This window comes from Hirundo rustica, chromosome 15, assembly GCF_015227805.2.
Source record: "Hirundo rustica isolate bHirRus1 chromosome 15, bHirRus1.pri.v3, whole genome shotgun sequence".
In the NCBI taxonomy this organism is placed as follows: domain Eukaryota; kingdom Metazoa; phylum Chordata; class Aves; order Passeriformes; family Hirundinidae; genus Hirundo; species Hirundo rustica.
The window spans coordinates 15,075,185-15,096,573 of record NC_053464.1 but is presented as its reverse complement, the minus strand read 5'-3'; the positions used below and the strand labels follow the sequence as shown (position 1 = coordinate 15,096,573).

General features: G+C 58.9%; 1 protein-coding gene across 1 annotated transcript in view; it reads left to right on the top strand.

Annotated features, from left to right (window-relative positions):
- The first annotated feature begins 11,344 nt into the window (after window positions 1–11,344).
- Window positions 11,345–21,389, top strand: part of HS3ST6 (heparan sulfate-glucosamine 3-sulfotransferase 6) — a 33,624-nt gene continuing 23,579 nt past the window's right edge. Inside the window, exon 1 of the mRNA XM_040079294.1 lies at window positions 11,345–11,724. Within this exon, the coding sequence (XP_039935228.1) occupies window positions 11,345–11,724 (380 nt within the window). The remainder of the gene's footprint in view (window positions 11,725–21,389) is intronic.

Genomic DNA, 21,389 nt, shown 5'->3' with positions numbered 1-21,389 from the left:
GGGCTCCTCTGGAGGTCCCTGGTTCCCCTCCCGCAGTGGAGCAAGGCGGGGCACACCTGAGGAAAACAAACCTCTCCTCCTCCAACCAACAGCTCCGGGTGAGGCTCCGGGGCCGGGCCGACCCCGGGGCAGCCCGGGCTGTGAGCCCCAGCCCCAGCCCCGTGCTTATGTGCCGTAATCGCCGGGATTAGGAGCTGGCAGAGTCACCCAACACCTGCGTGCTGACTTCAGCACCTCAAATATTTCTGATGCAATTCCTTTCATCCCGCTCCTAAAGCACACGCGACGTGTTAATGGGTAGAAACGAGGCATAATCGCTCCTTTGTGTGAAATCGGTGGGGAGGGGAAATCGCAGCAGTTCGGTTGCAAAACTGGAGCTGCAAACAGGTTTGGGGTGGGACCCACCTGGGCTCGGGACGGCCGGGAGAGGAGGGGAGAGGAGAGGAAACCTCCCGTGGAGCCGCCGGGGTGGGAAATGGGCACCTCCTCCTCTGTGCGGGCAGAGCCCAGGGCTCGTCCTCGGGGTGTGTTTGCCGCGTCCCCGTGTGCCAGGCTGAGGGAAACCGCATCCAGACGAAGGCGCAGCTGGCAGCGGCGGGGGACGGGGCCCAGCGTCCGCGGGTGCAGCGCTCCAGCTGCGAGCGGCGAGGCCGGCGGATCTTGATTTCATCTGCGGGGTAATTGGGCTGGAAGCCTGTGATGGTAATGACTCCACATCAAGCGCTCAGATGTGACCCATCCCCGGCCGGGGGGGCGGGGGCTGCGGCCCCCGTGGCCGTGATGAATGTCCCCCAGATGTTCTCCCCCAGATGTTGCCCCCCCCCCGGGGGAGGCCAGACCCACACGTGTGTTGTTAATAACGCAAAGATCTGAGGTTAAAAATGACCGCGGGGCGTTGGCGCGGGGCCCCGGGGCTGGGCCTGCCGGGGGGCGGTGGGGCAGGGGCTGGGGGGAGTCCTGGCTCTGTGCTGGGTGGGGTGGGACGCTCCTAGCCCTGAAACACCTCCTGAGAGCCCAGCAGGCAGCCCTGGGTGCTCCGGGGGGGCGGAGGATGCTCCGGGGAGCTCACGAGAGGCAGGGATGCTCTGGGAGGCACATCAGGGCAGATCCCAAAGGCTTGTCCCACATCCAGGGATGCCAGGCGCTGGGGCCGGCATTTAAACCCCTGACTGCCCCCGGGTCGTTGTCTCCAAAGCTCTCCGGCGCTGGGGTGTGAATCCTGCCTGTGGCACAGGAGATCCCTGGAGAACATCCCGGTGCCCTGTGCCAGGCTGTGCCCGTCCCCGCAGCGCTGCCGCGGGGGCTCTGCTGCAGGAGGGAATTCGGCACGGACAGGGATCTGCCAGGAGCGATCCCAAACCCCGTCCTCAGCGTTTTGGGTTTCCTCCCTGCCCGTATCCTCGTCTCTTTTTATCTGTGCTCAGGAGCTGTGTCTGGTGCCTGACACCCGAGTTGAGGACAGCCATCTCCATGGCCCTGTGCTCCCTCCAGCTGGCTCTTCCCTTCTCCAGGGGCTCCAGCGCTTTATCCGTGAGGATTCCACGGGCACAGGGGCCGGAGTTGCCGGGATGTGTCTGGGAGGAGGGGCAGGCTCAGGGGATGAGGCAGCTGTGGGGACAGGACCTGCGGCTCCAGGGCAGTGACAGGAGGAGTTGTGCCGCTCGGATGTCCGGATGGGGGGACGCTGGTGGGCACCGGGAGGCCACGGGACGCTGCCCTGGGCTCCCTGAGGAGCCTCAGGTTTCCTGAAAGCTTCTGTCGCCAGCGCCAGACACTCCCTGGCTCCTTCCCGCGGCCCCGGCGAGTGCTGACCTGAATTTTGGGGAGGGGACAGGGCCCGAGGGGTGACACAGCACACGCTGATCCCACGGGAAGGGAAGGGAAGGGAAGGGAAGGGAAGGGAAGGGAAGGGAAGGGAAGGGCAGGGCAGGGCAGGGCAGGGCAGGGCAGGGCAGGGCAGGGAAGGGAAGGGAAGGGAAGGGAAGGGAAGGGAAGGGAAGGGAAGGGAAGGGAAGGGAAGGGAAGGGAAGGGAAGGGAAGGGAAGGGAAGGGAAGGGAAGGGAAGGGAAGGGAAGGGAAGGGAAGGGAAGGGAAGGGAAGGGAAGGGAAGGGAAGGGGATCCCCCTCCGCAGGAGGCTTTGGTTCCTAAGCGTGTTTTTCCCCCAGAGCTGTGTGAGGGATGCCCGCAGGCAGATCCCGCTGCCGGAGGTGCTCGGGCAATCCCGGATCGTTGGAACACGAGGAATTGCAGCCCCCGGGGCTGGGGGGCCGAGCGTGCCCCACGCCCTCCCCTCCTCTGGAGCCTTTCCAGCCTTTCCCTGCTGGCTGCTCCGGCATGTGCATCCCAGATGATGAGAGACGAGCGGGATGGGCTGGGCGGGGCTCGGTGGCTGGAGCCGGCCCTGCCCTGGCTGCCGCGCTCCCGTTCTGCTCCCTGATCCCCGGGGACACCCCAGGTTTTGCTGGAAAGTGTCTGTTTTTCACCCGGAACGTGGGGCTGTGGCTCCAGCAGGACCCGCGCTGCATCCACTGCCTGGGGGAAATGAGGGATACAGGATCCTGGGGTTGGGAGAGAGCTTAAATCCCACCCAGTGTCACCCCTGGCCGTGCAGGGACACCTTCCACCGTGCCAGGATGCTCCAAGCTCTGTCCAGCCTGGACACTTCCAGGGATGAGAGCTGCAGGCTGGCCCAGGGATCGGGACCATCCCTGGCTGGTGGGGCTGGAAATTCGGGATTCTGGCCGGAAGTGGGAGCCTGACTCTGCTGCTCCTTCTGGAATTCAGGTTTTGACACCTTAAACTCTGGAGCCTGCCTTGCCCACGGATGAGGTCGGGCTGCGGCTGCAGCTGCCCAGGCTTTGACCCAGTGCTGGCTTTCGTGTCCCTCTCTGACACCACGTTTTTCCCTGTTCCCCAACCCCACCAACACCCGCAAGAAGGACCCTGGGAGCCTCCTTGCCGCTTCCAGGGAGCCTCTGGAATCCCCTTTTCCCCTTCCATCCGTTCTGAGACGTTTTCCTTCTCCTTCAAGCCTCACATCTGCCGCTCCAGATGTTCCAATCCTCCATCCCACACCTTTCCCTCCCTTTGGCCACTGGATGTTTGGCCGAACCCGAGCCGAAGGAGAGCTGCCCCCCGCCATGCCAGACCTCCACGGACTCCTGAACGTGGCCATCTGCACCTGGCAACAGGATTTTTTAATGGCAGACAAGGAAAACACCCCCCTGCTCCTAAATGGGTTGAGTTTGGGTTTCTTCCCTCTGGAGAAAAAAAAAAAAAAAAAGAGGAAACTTGTAAATTATTTGCTTGGAAAAAGCCATTTCCCACCGAGATTGGGCACGGGCGCGGGGAGCTCGTGGCTGTGACTCAGGGGAAGGGGGATGAGTCCCAGCTGCTGGATTGGGAGCAGCTCTGCGTGATTCCCAGCTGCTTTGGGGACGGTTTAGGACAGGATTCTCCTGCCCTGCCCTCCGAGGTGACAAACTGGGCCTGTCTCAGGGCACAGAGCCAGTCCTGCCTCTCCTCCTGGCTGTCCCACTGCAGTGCTGGGAGAGCATCCTCGGGGCTGAGCCCTCCTGTGCCATCCTCACATCCCTGGGGCTGAGTCCTGTGCCATGCTCACATCCCTGGGGCTGAGTCCTGTGCCATCCTCACATCCCTGGGGCTGAGTCCTGTGCCATGCTCACATCCCTGGGGCTGAGCCCTCCTGTGCCACCCTCACATCCTCAGGATTGTCACCCCTCCTTCCCCATCCCCACATCCCCGTGGTTCCACCCCTCCTTCCCCATCCCCACATCCCCGTGGTTCCACCCCTCCTTCCCCATCCTCACTTCAGGGGCTGCTGCTGCACCCTCCAGGCTCCCCAGTCCCACACCGGTGCTGTCCCGGTGCCCTTGGCGCTGCCCCCAGCCCAGGAGTGTGGTTTTAGGTTAAACATGTGATTAAACCGTGCAGTGGCACTGCTGGCAGCCTGCTGCAGAGGTATTTTAGACAAGGAATTAGAGAATCAGGAAGTCCTGGAGCGGTTTGGGTGGGAAGGGAACATTAAAGCTCATCCGGTGTCACCTCTGCCATGGCAGGGACGCCTCCCACTGTCCCAGGCTTCTCCAAGCCCCAGGGTCCAGCCCGGCCTTGGATCTCACCTGCTGTGGCCAGGAGAAGTTCCCTGATGTTCCCCTCCTCCCTCGGAGCTGAGCTGGTGCCTCAGTTCTGTGGGAAATGGATTCGTTGGGAAATTCGTGTGGGAAATTCGGCTTCTGATTGTGGTGGCGTGAATTGCGACATCTGCACCGCCTCGCCCTTCACACGAGACTGAAAATGGAATAAAAGCCTTTAAAACACCTCTCAGGAGCCCATCCCTGAGTCAGAGACAGGGACAATCCTACAATTCCCCTGCCCCAAATGACATTATTGATTTGGGCCTTGGAGCGAGCAGGGGGTGTTGGAAGAGCAGCAGGAGGAATTCCTGCACTCCCACCCCTATCCAGGGGCTGCTCCAGCCCTCACTGAGCGAGCAGGGGGTGTTGGAAGAGCAGCAGGAGGAATTCCTGCACTCCCACCCCTATCCAGGGGCTGCTCCAGCCCTCATTGGGACGCCTCCAAGCTCATTAGTGTTTGCCGTGTAATTAACTCTAAATGAGCTCAGCGATGAGCACAAATGTCACGGTGGCTCCAGGAGTGGCTGGGCTGGTGAGGAGCAGGTGAAGAGCTGTCAGGACACCCCTGGCTGCCCCGGGAGGCTCCTGCTGCAGAGGGATCAGCAGAGGAGCAGGAATATCCAGGGGGATGTGAGAGGGGTTGCAGAGGCTGCTGCCGGCGAACCCTTGCCCAGGAAAGACAGAGGAGGCTCCAGGAAATCCTCAGGAGCTGCACCTATCTCATCCCTGGGGTTTTGGGGCTCAAACATCCCCCAGGGCTGCTCTAGGATTCCCAATGAATTCTAGAATTCCTGGACAGGCTCCAGGCCGTCACCTTGGGCTGCATCCCTCACCCGCTGCCAACACTGATCGCAGCGTGTGGCGTCCCCTGGATCCTCCCAGAGGGAATTTTCTCCGCTGGAAATGCCCTTGGTGCTCCACACATCCAGCCAGGATAAACAAATCCCTGTGATTCCACAGACCTGCGTGCCCAGGCACTGGGTTACAGCCAATTAAACACCAAAAAAAAAAAGGAGTCACTTTGGTGCCTCCTCCCAGCGCTGTGATTTTTTCACTCCCAGGATGATGTGAAATCTGTGTCACCCCTGTGTCCCCACCCAGGAGGGCACCACTCAGGGAATTACTGCTCCCAGTTGGTGTAAGATGGGAAATGGGGAGGGGACTGGGCTCAGGACGGTCCCAGGGATGGGGTTTGCTCCCAGCTCCGTGGCTCTGCCTGCCCCAATAAAAATTGCACATTTCACGTATGTGATTTTTTAAATTGAAGCTTTGAAAACAAAAAAAAACACAACCAAAAAACCCCAAACCAGTGGGTTTTGGCTGCTTTATCCCCCTCATTGGGATCATTTAAATCAAAAGCAGAAATGAGGCTCCTTTTGTGACTCCAGCTGGATGGGAGCCAGCCCTGGCTGCTGGAGCCAGAGGGTGCCCGGGGGTCCTGCAGGTCACTGTCCCAAAATTCCACGCCGCTGGTGCACCCAGGTCCTTTTCGGGCTGGTGGAGGATCCCCCAGCCAAACCCCTCCCTCCTGGGGTGCTGCTGCCTTCCCTGGCCGGGGGAACGGGTTTGTCCTGTCCACGCAGGCTCCGCATGCCTCAGCCCCCAAATCCTGGCGGAGACGGGGCTGCAGCGGGAGCTGAGGTGACCAGAGGTGCTGGTGGTGACAGGGACAGCAGCTTGCTGGAGCTGGGGGTGTTTTTGGCCCCCTCTCCCCCTCCCAGCACGGGGCTGTCTGCAGCTCCCCAGAATCGCTGCAGCCACGGGCGATTTTCTGCAGCTCAAGTTTTGCAAAACCATATTAAGAAAAATCTCGCCCCGGCGCTGCTGGCTCTCCTCCAGGCTGGAAATTGCATTCCCCCTGCTTGAAATTCCTCCCGGAGTTTCAGATGGAGAATGTACAACTTCACTTTCCATCTTGAGCTGCTGTCACACATTTTAATAACAGGGGCCGGGCTCCACCCCAGCGGTGGCGGCGTGCCAGGATTCTGGAGCGGACCCGTTGGAGCGGTCGTGGTGAGCGCTGGGATGGCTCCGGTGCTGCTGGAGCCGGGGCTCGGCCCCTCTCGGAGCGAAGCTGCGCTTCCTGCCTTGGTTTTCGATCCTTGGTGCTGAGTTTTCGGGTGTCTGCTTTGCCCCAGGTGATGGGGGACCGGGCGTGCAGGGGATCAGCTCCGTGCGCCGCGCCCGTGATCCGAACTGGGAGATGCCATCCCTTCCTCCTCCCTGCTCGTATCCTGATTCTGTGCTCTGCTCTGGGGACCTCTGGCAGAGCCCTGATGCTCCCACTTGGGTTTCCCCCTCTACATCCCGCCTTTCCCCACGGCAGGATCGGGAGAAACCCCCCTGCGCCGATGATGATAAAACCATCGATGACGGATAACCCTCGAAGCTTGGGGAGCGGCCTTTGCTGACGCCCTGGGGCGGTGGCACTGCCAAGGCTCCTGGTGACAGCCCCGTGCGGACGGCCCCACGCAGAGCTCGTGGTGGGGACAGTGACCCTGTCCCCTGGCCCGCTGGGGCCGTGCTGCTTCAGGGCCGCCGCGCCTGCGGCCGGGACGTCGCGCGTCCCTCGGGGGATGGGGTTCCCTCCCCGCCTCGCCTCTCCCCGAGCTGCCTTTTATGGGCTGCTCTTTGAACCCGGGCAGTTGTGCTGTATTTGTCCAACACTCGCTGCAATCAGGGAAACAGCCTCCCTAATTGGATTGGGATGCCCGCGGTAATTGGCTGCTTGGGAGCAGCCGTTTCCAATCAAGCTGTGCGCGCCTTTAATAACTTCGCTCGCCTTTATCAGCCTGGCAAACTGCGCCGCGGAGGTGACCCGCTCGATGATCCCCCGTGTTTCTAAAGCATTTTTCATCCCCGCTGATCCCACCCCCGAGCCCTTTTCTTTCTTTCTTTGTAATAACAAACCCGGGGAAATCCCAGAAATCCCCGAGCAGCCTCGCTGCGGCTCCCGCCCGTGGTGGTGGTGGTGGCACGGGGGGGGTCTGCAGGAGGGTCACGGCGCTGGGGGGGACGCTGGGGTGGCAGGGGTCCCACCCTGCTGCTTTTGGGGCGGGGGAGAAGGGTGCAGCGTGGAGCTGGCGTGGTGCTGCACCGATGTGGCTGGGTTTGGCCCCTGGTGGCACTTGTCACCCGTCCTGGATCGGGCAGGAGCGTCCCCTGCTCCGGGACCAGGATTTATGGGAAGAGCCGTTCCTGCTGCTCCCACCACGCTGCTCCATGGAGCTTCTCCCTCCCCACGGCCACGGTTCCCCTGCTGGAGCCACCACCTGGGGCTTCCCAAGGACTGCTCACCCCTGCCAGGACCCAGGGAGGCAAAAACACCCCTTGGCGTGCTCCAGGGGGACAGCCGAGGGTGGTGAGGCCCTGGCACAGCCACCGCTGCGTGTCAGGGCGGCCACTGCCAGCCAAGGACACCAGACGCGGGGAGAACATTGCAGAACTCATTTATTTCGACCAAAATGCCCCGATTTTGTTAAAAACTTGCACGTGAGCTGCTCACCCTCAGCTGCCTGAGCTGCCTGTCCGGTGGGGTCTGGGCTGAACCCAGGGACCCTCCTGCAGGGTTCTTCCAGAGGCGGGGCTGGGGTGACCTTGGGCACATCCCAAGCCCTCGGCGCCTGGCCCCGGCCCCAAACTCGTATTTTCAAACGTTCTTCCCAAATTTCGGAGGTGAGAAAGGAAGGCTGTGAGTGGGCCTCGGGGAGCTGGCGGTGCCAAGAGCCCCCATGGCACCAGCCCTGCCAGCCCCCCGCGCCGAGGGTGAGGAGGGTGTCTGCCCCGCTCTCCCGCCTTCCCCCAGCCTCCCTGGCTCCGGTCGGACAGAAATTTGTCGGCATGGATCCGCTCTTGCCAAAACCTTTCCATTCTGATGAACCGGCGTTTTCCAACAGCAACATTCCCCCTCCCAACCCAAACAGGGAGCTGGAGGCGCTCCCGCCCGGCCTGGAGCAGCTCCTGGTTCCAGTCGCTGGCGGGAACCCGAGCAGAGCTGGCAGTGGCATGGTTTGGGATCAAGGTTTGGGATCCAGGTCTGGGGTCCAGGTTTGGGGTCCAGGTTTGGGATCCAGGTTTGGGATCCAGGTCTGGGATCCAGGTTTAAGATCCAGGTTTGGGGTCCAGGTTTGGGATCCAGGTTTGGGATGCAGGTTTGGGGTCCAGGTTTGGGATCCAGGTCTGGGATCCAGGTTTGGGATCCAGGTTTGGAGTCCAGGTCCGGGATCCAGGTTTGGGATCCAGGTCTGGGATCCAGGTTTGGGATCCAGGTTTGGGATCCAGGTCTGGGATCCAGGTCTGGGATCCAGGTCCGGGATGCAGATCTGGGATCCAGGTCCGGGATGCAGGTTTGGATGCATTCGTGCAGCTCGCACCGCTCTGGTGACAGCGGCGCTCCCTCGGTGTCACCGCTCTGCCCGGCTGTCCCCGGGTGGTTCCCTGGCTCTGGAGAGCTCCGAGTGCCAGCCACGAGAGGGCACAGAGCCCTGGCCCTGCGGCCAGGCAGCCTCGTCACCCTGTCACCGTGTCACCCTGCCACCGTGTCACCCTGTCACTGTGTCACCCTGCCACTGTGTCACCCCTGTCACCGTGTCACCCTGCCACCGTGTCACCCTGTCACTGTGTCACCCTGCCACCGTGTCACCCTGCCACCGTGTCACCCTGTCACTGTGTCACCCTGCCACCATGTCACCCTGTCACTGTGTCACCCTGTCACTGTGTCACCCTGCCACCATGTCACCCTGTCACTGTGTCACCCTGCCACCGTGTCACCCTGTCACCATGTCACCCTGCCACTGTGTCACCCTGTCACCCTGTCACCGTGTCACCCTGTCACCGTGTCACCCTGTCACTGTGTCACCCTGTCACCATGTCACCCTGTCACTGTGTCACCCTGTCACCGTGTCACCCTGTCACTGTGTCACCCTGCAGTCCTGTCACCATCATCATGTCACCCTGCAGCCCTGTGACTGTGCCATCTTGCAGTCCTGCCACCCTGTCACTGTGTCACCCTGCAGATTTGTCACCCTGAAGCTGTATCACCCTGTGACCTCACAGAGATGTCACCATGTCACCCGCAGGTTTGTCACCTGCAGCGCTGTCCTTGTGTCACCCTGCAGCTGTGTCACACCACAGTGCTGTCCCTGTGTCACCCCGTGGTTTTGTCACCCCACAGCGCTGTCCTTGTGTCACCCTGCAGCTGTGTCACCCCACAGCACTGTCCCTATGTCACCCCACAGTTTTACACCCCACAGCTGTGTCCCCGTGTCACCCCACAGCCCTGTCCCCGTGTCACCCTGCAGTTTTATCACCTGCAGCCATGTCCCCGTGTCACCCCACAGCCGTCTCCCCGTGTCACCCCACAGCCCTGTCCCCGTGTCACCCCGCAGCTTTGTCACCCCACAGCCGTGTCCCCGTGTCCCCCTGCAGCCCTGTCCCCGTGTCACCCCGCAGCTTTGTCACCCCACAGCCGTCTCCCCGTGTCACCCCGCAGCTTTGTCACCCCACAGCCCTGTCCCCGTGTCCCCCTGCAGCGCTGCCACCCTACAAATCCCCGCCTCACCGATCCCAATCCAGCTCCGCCCCACCCTCCCCACCCCAGGCCGTGGATCCCCGTCCCCACCCCTCTGCAGCTCCTGGGAAACTCGGGGGTTCCGATTCCATAAAGGGTTCATTGCATTAAGTAAATTACATTAAGTTAGTCACATTATTTATTTACAATTATTTACATTAATGGGTTAATTAAGCCTGGTGCCTGCCTGGGATCCTGCTCTGCTGCCGGAGCTTTCCCACAAGATCCTTTCTTTCCCCCAAAAAAAACCCCATTGGAGCCCCAGGAATGGCGAGAAGAGGAGGGAATATATGAAAGGAGAAAAATCGATGGGAAAATGTGGTGAAGTATGGAGAAACGTGGGAAATCACGGGAAAACGTGTGAAAACACGGGGAAAGGTGGGAAACGCGTGAAGGCGGGGGGAAGTGTGGGGAAAAAATATGGAAAAAGCTGGGAAAATGTGTGGGGGTGTGGGGAAGGAAATGAGGGGGGAAATGAGGGGGGAAACATGGAGTAACACGGGGAAATGCGGGGTAAGGTGGAAAAACAAGGGGAAATGTGAGGGGAAAAGGAAAATAGAGGGAAAATATGTGAGAATATGGGGAAATGTGGGGCAAGGTGGAAAAACATGGAGAAAAGTGGGGGGAAAAGGAAAATAGAGGGAAAATATGTGAGAATGTAGGGAATTGTGGGGTAACGTGGAAAAACAACGGGAAAAGTGGGGGAAAAAGGAAAATAGAGGGAAAAATGTGAGAATGTAGAGAAATGTGGGGAAAGGTGGAAAAACAAGGGGAAAATTGGGGGAAAAAGGAAAATACAGGGAAAATATGTGAGAATATGGGGAAACGTGGGGTAAGGTGGAAAAACAAGGGGAAAATCGGGGGGAAAAAGGAAAATAGAGGGAAAATGTGAGGACATGGGGAAATGTGATGTAACATGGAAAAACAAGCAGAAATGTGAGGGGGAAAAAAGGGAAAACACAGGGAAAATGTGTGAGAAAATAGGGAAATGTGGGTGAACGTGTCCCCCGGTGCGGCAGGGGCTGCCCAGTCCGGGGTGACATCGGGGGGTGATATCAGGGGGTGACATCGGGGGGTGACGTCACAGGGGTGACATCGCAGCAGTGACATCGGGGGGTGACGTCACAGGGGTGACATCGCAGCAGTGACATCGGGGGGTGACATCCTGGGGTGACATCGGGGGTTGACATGGGGAGGTGACATCGAGGGGGTGACATTGGGGTGGTGACATGGTGGGGGGGTGACATCCTGGGGTAACATCACGGGGGTGACATCGCGGCGGTGACATCGCAGGGGTGTCATCGGGGGGTGATATCCTGGGGTGACATCCTGGGGTGACATCGGGGGGTGACATCCTGGGGTGACATCGCGGGCTGACATCGCGGCGGTGCCACCCGCGTCTGCCGCGCCCCTTCCCCGCTCCCAATCCCCTCCCTCCCCATCCCTCCCCTCCCTTCCCTTCCCCTCCTCGGGGCGTCGCCGCCCCACGCTCGTGTCCTCGCCCTCCCCCGCCCCGCGGGTGGGCGTGGGGGCGGCGCGGCGGGGCCGGGGGGAGCCGGGGGGGAGCCGCGGGGGGCGCGGGGGGGAGCGGCGGCGGTGCGGGATGCGCGGCCCCCGATGGGATGTAGCGGGCGGCTGCTGGGACCCGCCGGGGGCCGCCGCGCCTCGCTGCTCCTCACCATGATCCTCTTCTTCACCTACTTCTTCTCCTGCCTGCCCGGGCCCTGCGAGCCGCTGCCGCCCGCCCTGCTGCTGCCGCCGCCCGCCGCGCTGCCCGCGGGGCCGGGGGAAGCGGCGGGGGGCTCGGGGGGCTCGGGGGGCTCGGGGGGCTCGGGGGGCGGCAGCCGCCGCTTCCCCCAGGCCATCATCGTGGGCGTGAAGAAGGGCGGGACGCGGGCGCTGCTGGAGTTCCTGCGGGCGCACCCCGGGGTGCGGGCGGTGGGCGCCGAACCCCACTTCTTCGACAGGTGCTACGAGAAGGGGCTGCGCTGGTACAGGTAAGGCGGCGGGGATGCCCCGGGGGTGTTGGGGGGGGGGGGGTCGGTAATTAGCGCAGAGCTGCGTTAATTGGGCCGGGATGAGGCGGCTCTGCAACAGGCGGGAGCGCGGGGTCCCGGGGGAGAAAGGGGGTGCGAGGGAAGGGGAGCGGGGGGCGGCGGCTGCGACCCTCGCCTGGGCTGGGGAAGGGGCTGGAGGCTGCTTCTGCTGAAGTCGGGAGCGCCGCGGGTGTGAAAAGCTGTCCCGGTGTCCCCATGTCCCCGTGTCCCCGTTTTCCCCCCTGTCCCCGCGCCTCCCATCCCGCGTCCCACCCGGCCAGGGACGGAGCCGGCAGCAAAAATGCGCTCCTTTAACTCCCCCAGGCCCCGCGATTTTAACCTTTATCGCTTCATCCCCAGCCGTGCCCCCGTTTCCCCCCCGGCTTCCTTCAGGGAATTGTTTTATTCGTGTGGTGTAGGAAAAAAAAACAAAAACAAAAACAAAACAACCCAGAAACGAGCGAGGACCTCGGGCTTGATCCTGGCTGTGCTTGGATCAGGGAGAGGGCGTGGGGTGGATCCGTGGGATCCTCGGTGGGCTGGTGGCAAAGGGCAGAGCTGGAGTGACCCGAGGGAGTTCGGGTTTGTTCTTTGAGGGTTCGGATGGGATCGAACTCTTCAGGCGATGAAGCGCTCGGGAGAGCAGCTACCGTGCATGTGGAGCGCGTTAAACGCGCGTCTCCTGGCCAGCTCCGGGGCGGCCGGGCCGAGCGGGGCCGGGAGCGATGGGGACGGGACGGAGCCGGGGACGGGATCTGCTCCGCTATTCTGAAGGCAATCCAAACGCGTCGATGTACGAAAGCGCGGCGGCGTTCTCGGGGAAACATCTGAAAATAATAAAAGGAGTAGCTCTGCCTGTCCCTCCTGCCTCTCCATCCCCTTCTCCCCGAGCCCCGCGGGAGCACCGCGTTTCTTACCCTCTCCGTGTTTGCAGCTTCCCAATCCTCGCCCAAGTAACAAACTGTGAGAAGATCAGCGTGTTTAATGAAAAAAAAAAAAAAAAAAAAGAAGTGATTTTAGTGGTAATTTTACCCGCAGAGTCTCAGCTCTCCGAGCCCACATCTGGGCTGTAAAGTCACGGCTTAACACACCTTCAAAACCCAGTAAGTAGCGGCGCTTATTTTTTATGGCTGCATTAATATCCCCGTGATTTACGAGCTCATTGCTCAGCCCGGCTCGGGTCTGCGCCGCTCGAGGAACGATAATGATCATCACTAATCTCTTTTTTTTGGGGTGAGGACTCCGGCGAGGTGGCTCTGGCTGGGCAGGATGGGAGTTTAATGACTGCGAGCACATAATTAAAGCGGGGAAGATCGAAGGCTTTCATATCGCTCGGCGGAGCCCAGCGAGGCCGCAGCGCGGGGAGGAGGGGGAATAAATCTCGGCTCGGACACGGCTCCGCTGCGAGGTTTTTAGTGCTGGAAGCGCTTTGCAGGGAGCCTGGCCTGACACCAGCCTTTCGGGATGATCCCGCATGTGGTTGTGGTAAATTCGGAGAAATGGAGCGGGGAAGGTTTTTGGAGGATCCGCGTCCTTTGGGGCGAGGCGGAAAGCGGGAGATGTTTCGCTTTAACTCTGCGTAAAGTGTGGTTTTAATCACACGCACACATTTCCCTTCGCTTCCTCTCCTCTCTGCCTCTTGTTTTGTCTTCTCACAAGACCTCGCAGCACCGAGGGATTTTTTTTTTTTTTTTTTATCCCCGGCAAAGCCAGACGGAGCTAAATGTTTAAAGCTGGGATGTGCTGGGGTGGAGGGGAAGAGAAGCTGGACAGAAAATCGGGTTTTTCCTATGGATATCTCGGAAGTGGTGTAAACATTTTTAAAATATTTGAACTCGCTAGGAAACCGAAAATTACACCAACCGCTTCTCACGCCAAGATATTTGGCCCGAAGGCACCTGTAGGTTGTTGCTTGTCTTGGGTAAATGTGGGGAAAAAAAAGAAAAAAAATCCCTTGGAAATATCACTCTGGAATTATTTTGTTCTTTCTTGGTAGCTCCATCCTGTAGTGATTGCCCTGCTCTGGCAGGAGCATCCCCTCGTGGGTGATGAGTAGTTTGTTACAAGTTACTGACTGAAATAATTTATCCTTACTGGATTGTTTCATTCCATTCAAATTTGATATGGCCCAAAGCCCCCTCTTTTTTTTTTTTTTCATTTTTTCTATGGTTTTTTTTTTTGAGTAGTAGTGCAAAGAGAATATTCTGCAAAAGCATCTCCTACAGAATTCCTTGAGTTACTGCAGCTTTAGCTAATTCTAAGAAGATTAAACCCCTTTGCAGCATAAATGATTTAATGGCTAACCCAAGCACGACGGGATGTTTTCTCCTCAAGCAAAAACACGGTTTTCATTTTTTTTGGCGCTCAGCGCTGCTTGAAGGAAACCTAAATAATAAAAAAAGAGGTGATGCTGGCGTGTCTGCCGCCAGTTTGGGGGGCGTGGGGCTCCCCTTTGGGAACCTTTGTCTGGCTCTGTTCTGGGGGGACGTAGGTGAGGACAAATGTTAAAAACGGAACCAGATCCGAGCCCTTTGGGGTGATTTTTGGAACTCCATTGCAGAACTCGGTGCATCTGTGACAGCGTGAGGCCAGCTCCTGCCTTTGCCTGTGGGGCCTGAGGGAAACAACACTTGTGGGGTGCAGGGTTTTTAGGGGGCAGCTTTGGGCTCCCAGGTGGCGTTTGGGACGCGTTCACACCTTGTGTGGCGGGGCCGGGGCTCTGCAGCGTCGCTGCTCTGCTCTGGGGGGACACTGGGGGGATGTTTGCGTGGGATTGTTCCTTTTTCGGCTGCCGGAGCTGCTCTGGTTCCCACGCAGAGGATCCGGCTGCCTGGGGGGTTCTGGGGAACGGGGCAGCACAGATCAGGGAGCAGCAGCTTTGGGGAGCGTGGCACTGCTGGGAGAGGAGCCTGGAAGGGACTTCAGGGGAATTCAGGGCTGAGGGAATTCGTGTGGAAAGCTCCGAGCCTGACACAGCTCATCCAAAGGAGTCTCCTCGTCCTCAAACGCCAAAACTTTGCTCAGTGTGAATCGGTTTTTCCTCTGTGTCGTGTTTCCTTACGTGATCTGGGATCTCTGTCCCTCTTTTCCATCCTGTCCTGCTTTTTCCAAGAGCCAGAGGAGGATTTAGGCAGGAATGGGGCCGGGCCAAGGCTCCCTCCACCCGCTCGTCCCTTGGGGCTGAGCCCTGGGAGATGCACACGCCGGATTTGTGGGAATTGTAAAGAATTCCCTGTTTTCACACCGTTTGGACCAGAAGTTTTGAGAAGTACTATGTGAGTGTGAGTGGCCGGGCTGGAGCCCTGCAGGCAGAGGGACAGGAGGAGCTGGAATCGCCCCCCAGCATCCCCTGCCCCTGCAGAGCCAGCCCAGAGCTCCCACGCTCTCGGAGGCCGAATTGAACTTTTCATCCTCATTTTCCCGTCCCATCCAACACGAAAATTGGCATGAGGGGAGGGGGAGAAACTCTCCGCGGGGTTCCCCATCCCTCCGTGGGGTGTCCCAGCCCCGGGAGCACCTCCGGCGGAGGCGGAGGGGGAGCAGAGAGCCCGGCGTGTGGGGTTTGCCCCCCTCCCCTTCCCCAGCGCCATTCACAGCGGCTCACACGGCTCTTGAAAGGCGTCCAGGATTTCTCCAGCCAGACTTTGTTATCTCGGAACCTCGCAACCCCGACGCCTTTGAGCGACAGGGGAAGGACGCGGCTGCGGCGCTGCTCTTTTGACTTTTGCCGGGAGCGTTATTGGCAGCTGAAAAGTAGAGCTAAGTAGGTGCCTCGAGGGGTGGTGGCTTTTTGTTGCGTTGTTTTTTTTTTGAGTGTTTTTTTGTGCGGGCTGCGATTGCACAGACAGATCTGTAGCTGCTGAATGAGATCGGCTCCTCCCGGAGTCACCAAGCTGCGTTTTGGCACCGCTCTTGTGCCCCCTTTCCGGGGCCGGCTTCTCACGGGCGCCTCCGGGAAGCGCAAAGGTGGGGAGAGACAAAGGAACGGGATGGCGATGCAGGGACCTGCTCCGGGACGTGATCTTTATTCATTGGCACCGCTAATCTCTCCTCCCGATGGGCTCCATTTCAGCGCTGCCGGCTCAGAGCGGCCCTTGTTTCCCCCGGGCCATTCGCACCCAGCCCCGCAGCTTCTCGCCTTTATTACTTCGCAATCTTTTCTCTCTCTCTCTTTTTTTTTTTTTTTTTTTTTTTTTTTTTTTTTTTTTTTTTTTTTTTTCTTTTTTTTCTTTTTTCCCTCCCTTCCATTCACAAGTGAGACCTTTCTGTCTCAGCTTCCCGGATCCTCACCCCCGTGTTGGGGGAAACGAAACCTCGAGTACAAAGAAACCTGAGAAAAAGCTGATTTTAGCTCAGAATGAGATGCATTAAAGCTTTTACTCCAGGCGCTGGGTTTTGGGTCGGCTTTTACGCGCTGTTTTAGTCCCAGCCCTGCTCTTAGGACCCGGTTTTAGCGCCGGGTGCCCCCGTGGCAGCAGAGGGGTCTCACCGATGGTGTGCCCCTGTTTTCGGCTCCCTGACACACACCCAGCGCTGCCCGGGCTTGGGAAGCAGCCCGTGCAAAGTTTGGGTTCCTGCGAACCGCTCTCGCGTGGGATTAAAAACAACTTTTACTGCCACGAGGAGGAATTAACCTTTGAAAGCGTTTAAAGGGCTCCCAGGCAGGGATTGCCGCGGGTGGAGAGAGCCAGGAGCTGTGCCCGTCCTGTCCTGGGGTCGGGGATGGGGTGAGGAGCACGGCTCCGACCTCCTGCCCCCCATTTCCGCGCCGTTGTTCCCTGATTTCCACACGGCCGAGTTTTCTCCCCGATGCCATCAGGTGCTTCTCGCTGACCCAGGCAGGTTTGGGAGCCTGAATCTGAGCCTCCAGGCAAAATGAACTCGGATGTTTTTTTTTTTCCCCTGGTGCTGCTGCCCGGAGAGTGTCGGGCTCGAGCGGCTGGAGCTGCGTGTTGATGTCGGCTGGGATTCTGGGGATAAAAAGCGAGATTTGCAGGGAGCTCTTCCCGGCTCAGGAATGCTTTCCCTGGCTCTGGCTCTGTTAAATAAACGGGGGATTACACCCGGGATGGAGTAACCTGAGTTCCTAAAGGATTTCAGATCTGCCGGCGTTGCCATCCCGCACTGCTCAAATACACCCAGAAACCATCGGGCTGGTTAGGGAGAAAAAAAAAATAAAATCATGGGAATTAATAACTTTGGAAAAGGCTTCTTCATTCCTGTCCTTTCTCTTGCACTCTCCGTTTTAACCTCGGGGGTTAGAAATTGAAACATTGAAACGAGGCTTTTTAATTTTATTTTATTTTATTTTTAAAGTCCATGTAACTCCAGAGAAATTTTGAAAATATGTCAAATACTGCCAAAAAAATTCACCAAGAGCAGAGAAAGCCGCAGGGCTTCTGTGAGTGGAATTATTGAGAGCTTGGAGAAACAATCACTGCAGCGTAAAGGAAAGTTTGGGAGTCTCTCCTTAAAGGTATTACGTGGATTTGTTTTTTCCCCCCCTCGATTATTTTTAGACAGTGACAGAAGGTGGAAAAGGCCGGTGGATTTAGAGGGTGCCTTCATGCAAGGAGAGACAATTACTTAAGAGAGTTCAAAGCTTATTTATAAAACGGTAATTACCTTCCCCCGGGAGGGAGACGGGGCTCTGGCGGCGGGGAGGGGGTGACAGCACTTAATTGGTGAAGATGCTTAAAAGCTTCCTCCTGACCTTTTCAGAAAGTTTCTGCTGCAACAGGCTCGGGCAGAGATCGGAAACCTGCCCAAGGAAAGGCCGGGTTTAATGCCAAGACTTAGCTCTAAATGGCTTTTCAAAGGGCTGTGGAAATCCTCCTGCTCAGGGAGCCAGAGGTGTCGGAGGGGTGGAGGATGGATGGATGGATGGGAGATGGATGGATGGATGGATGGATGGATGGATGGATGGATGGATGGATGGGAGATGGATGGATGGATGATGGATGGATGGGAGATGGATGGATGGATGGGAGATGGATGAGAAACGGATGATGGATGGATGGATGGATGGGGGATAGACGAAGGATGGAGGGATGGATGGATCCATAGATGGATAGATGATGGAGGGATGGATAGATTCATGGATGGATAGATGATGGAGGGTTGGATAGATCCATGGATGGATGGATGGATGGGAGATGGATAGATGGATGGATAATGGAGGGATGGATTGATGGAGGGATGGATGGATGAGGGAAGGATGAGAAATGGATGATGGATGGATGGATGGATGGATGGATGGATGGATGGATGGATGGATGGATGGATGGATGGATGGGAGATGGATGATGGATGGATAATGGAGGGATGGATTGATGGATGGATGGATAATGGAGGGATGGATGGATCCATAGATGGATAGATGATGGAGGGATGGATAAATCCATGGATGGATGATGGATGGATGGATGATGGATGGATGGATGGATGATGGATGGATGGATGATGGATGGATGGACGGATGGATTGATTGATGGATGGATGGATGGATAATGGAGGGATGGATGGATCCATAGATGGATAGATGATGGAGGGATGGATAGATCCATGGATGGATGGATGGATCCACGGATGCTCCCTGTCTGCAGAACAAGGCTCTGGGAACAGGGTGGGACCTGAGCCTGGCAGCTCCCTCCCCACATCACTGCTCTTGGGATTGCCAACACATTAAAATATTAGGCGGGGATGTTCCGAGAGGTTTTTTGGTTGGAAGCCTGGGCTGGGCGGTGGAGGCAGCCTGGGCTGGTCCTTGCTGGGCACATCAGGGCAGGGGATTAAGATGACTCTTTCCCTTGCTGTGAGAATTCATGGAATCATGGAATGGTTTGTGTTGGGAAGATCAACTCATTCCACCCCTGCCATGGCAGGGACACCTTCCACTGTCCCAGGCTGCTCCAAGCTGCAATGTCCAGCCTGGCCTTGGACTGTTCCAGGGATCCAGGGGCAGCCACAGCTGCTCTGGGCGCCCTGTGCCGGGAACTGCCCAAACTGACCCCGCGTGAAGAACCCAAACCCCCAGCTGATCCCACCACGACCAACTCGTGGTGGTCGCAGCCCCAAGCTTTCCCCGTGGCAGGGCTGAGGTCTCGGCTCAGGTTTTCCACGCTCACCTCTTGTGGTGATGCTCCTGGGTGGAAAACTCCCAGCGGCTCCTTGGATTTCCCCTCCTTCTCCCTCTGCTCAGAGACAGCTCGGAGATCACAGGACACCTCAGAACTGTTCACGCAGCCCTGAAGTGAGTCGCTGTGGGGCTGAGGACTGGTTTGAGATGCAGATGCGGATGTGGCAGGCCGGGCGCTGGCTCAGCTCTGCCCCTGAGCTGGGTCCTGCAGTCACCCCGGGATCAGGAGCCAGTGTCCAGCTCCGTGGGGCTCCAGGGCTTGCAGAGGGCAGGGATGAGCCAGGGTTTGCAGGGATGAGACGCTCCAGAGCCACGGACCAAGAAGAGCATCCCTGTTCCGCCACGTGCTGCTGGTGGCACGGGCTGCCCCGACCTGGAGCACGTGGGGTGCTGGTCCCAGACTGAAATGTGAGGGGGAAATGGCTGAAAGTCGGGAAAAAGTCACCATTTGGGCTGTTAAAACATCAGCACGGGATGTTTTAGGCAGCTTGGGATAACGGCAGCGCTTTGGGAGCGGGATGAGCTGCTGGGCTCCTCCTGGGCGTGGTTTTGGTGTGTCCCACCAAGGAAATCTCGCGGCAGGCAGGGACAGAAGGGGAATAAACTCCTCTCTCCCAGGCAGCAGCTCCACGGTGAGGGGGTGGCAGGAGCCTCCCGAGCCCCCGGGGCCGCTCTGCATCTTAACACGCGAAAATTGATCAGGAGCAGCAGAGGGTTACATTAATACAGTCACTTGTCACCGAGGTCTTATTAGGAACCTCCACTCGTTAGCGTGGAGAGAAGGAGGATGCGACCTTCACGTCCCTGGGCAGGGGGAGGCTGATTGACCGCTTCGCTGCTGATTTATCACTTAGCCCCGCAGCCGAGCTGTGTGTGGCCCCGGCCGCGGGCACTCCGGGCCCTGGGCACGCACACCCTGGAGGGTTTTCTGTAGCTGGGATGAGGAGCTGGCATTCCCCCTCCCCTGCCCCTTCCACGCCCTCCGGGCTGATTCCGCCGGGAATTCGCAGCCGCGTTATGCAAATAAAAAATAAATAAACCCAAGGACAGCGGCCGGTGATTGATGGCGAGGGGCGAGGAAAGTGACGGGTCCCGTCCCCCGAGGCCACGTCCCGGCGCCTCCTGCCTTGTGCAACTTCCCAGCTGCTCCGGAGCCGCCGCATCCCGAAGCCGGGGCTGGGGGAGCCGCTGCCCCCCACAGCACCCCCGGGCCAGGGCAGAGCCCTGCAGGAGGATTTGCATCAGGTCTGCCTCGGTTTTGGGCTCTGCATGGCAGGAAGGACACGGAGAGGCTGGAGAGTGTCCAGGGAAGGGAACGGAGCGGGGAAGGAGCTGGAGAATTCCTGAGGGTGCTGGGAAAGGGGCTGAGCCTGGAGAAAATGGGGATCAGGAGGAATTTCTGCCTCTGCACAAGCCCCTGACAGGAGGGGACAGCCGGGGGGGATTTGGGATCTGCTCCCAGGGAACAGGGACAGGAGCAGAGGGAACGGCCTCAGCCTGAGCCAGGGGAGCTCAGGGTGGATTTTGGGAGAATTTCTTCCCTGAAAGGATTGTCCAGCCCTGGAACAGCTGCCCAGGGAGTCTGGAGTCCCCTTCCCTGGAGGGATTTCAGAGCCCCGTGGATGTGGCACTTGGGGACGTGGATCTTTGGACTGGATGATCTTCGAGGGCTTTTCCAACCATGACTCCACAATTCCAGAATTCCTTCTGTGGGTGAAATCAAACCCCCCATCAGGGCAGGATCCCAAAATGTCTTTGCCATCTCCGCAGCCCTGCATCAGATTAACTCCACTTGATTTCATTTCGCCCTCCCTGGAGGCTTCTGTAGGTGCTGCTGTGCCCGAATATTTCACCCGCCTCACCCCGCAGTCCCCACCCCGCCTGTGCCCGGGGCTCCCCGGCAGTTCCAGGTGACAAACCCGCCCCTCCAGGGCCACCCTGCCGGGGAGGAAATGTCGATTAAGCAGAAGGCAAAGCAATCCTCCGATGACTGGGGCTCGATCAGTGCCATTGATCAGGCGCTTGTCATCGCCATCGCTCATCGCTGCCGCCGGCGAGGGGACACCGATGTCCCCGCGGTCCCACCGGTGGTGCCAGAGCCTCTCCAGGGCGGCTTTTCCCAGCCCCTCGGAGCTGCCCAGCAGCCGGAGGGACGGGAGGGGTTTTTTATTCTCCCTCCCCGGAGCCATCGGCCGCTTCCTCCGGCGCTTCTCCGCTTCCCGAAGTCATCCTCCAAAGCCACACAAGCCTGAGAAAAAAAAACTTCCAGGGGCCGCTGCCAAGTACTTTCAGCCGAGAATTTGGGTTTTGTTGAGGGGAAGGCGTCGTTTGTGCGCATGAAAAGCAGATTTTTGGGGGGAGGGCCCGGCGGGACATCCCCCCCCGTCCCCCCGCGGTGTCGGAGCCCCGAGCGTGACAAACCTGCATCCGCTCCCGCACAAAGCAGCCGTGGGGCAGGGCTGGGCTGCTGCCGGCGGGGCCAGGGGCA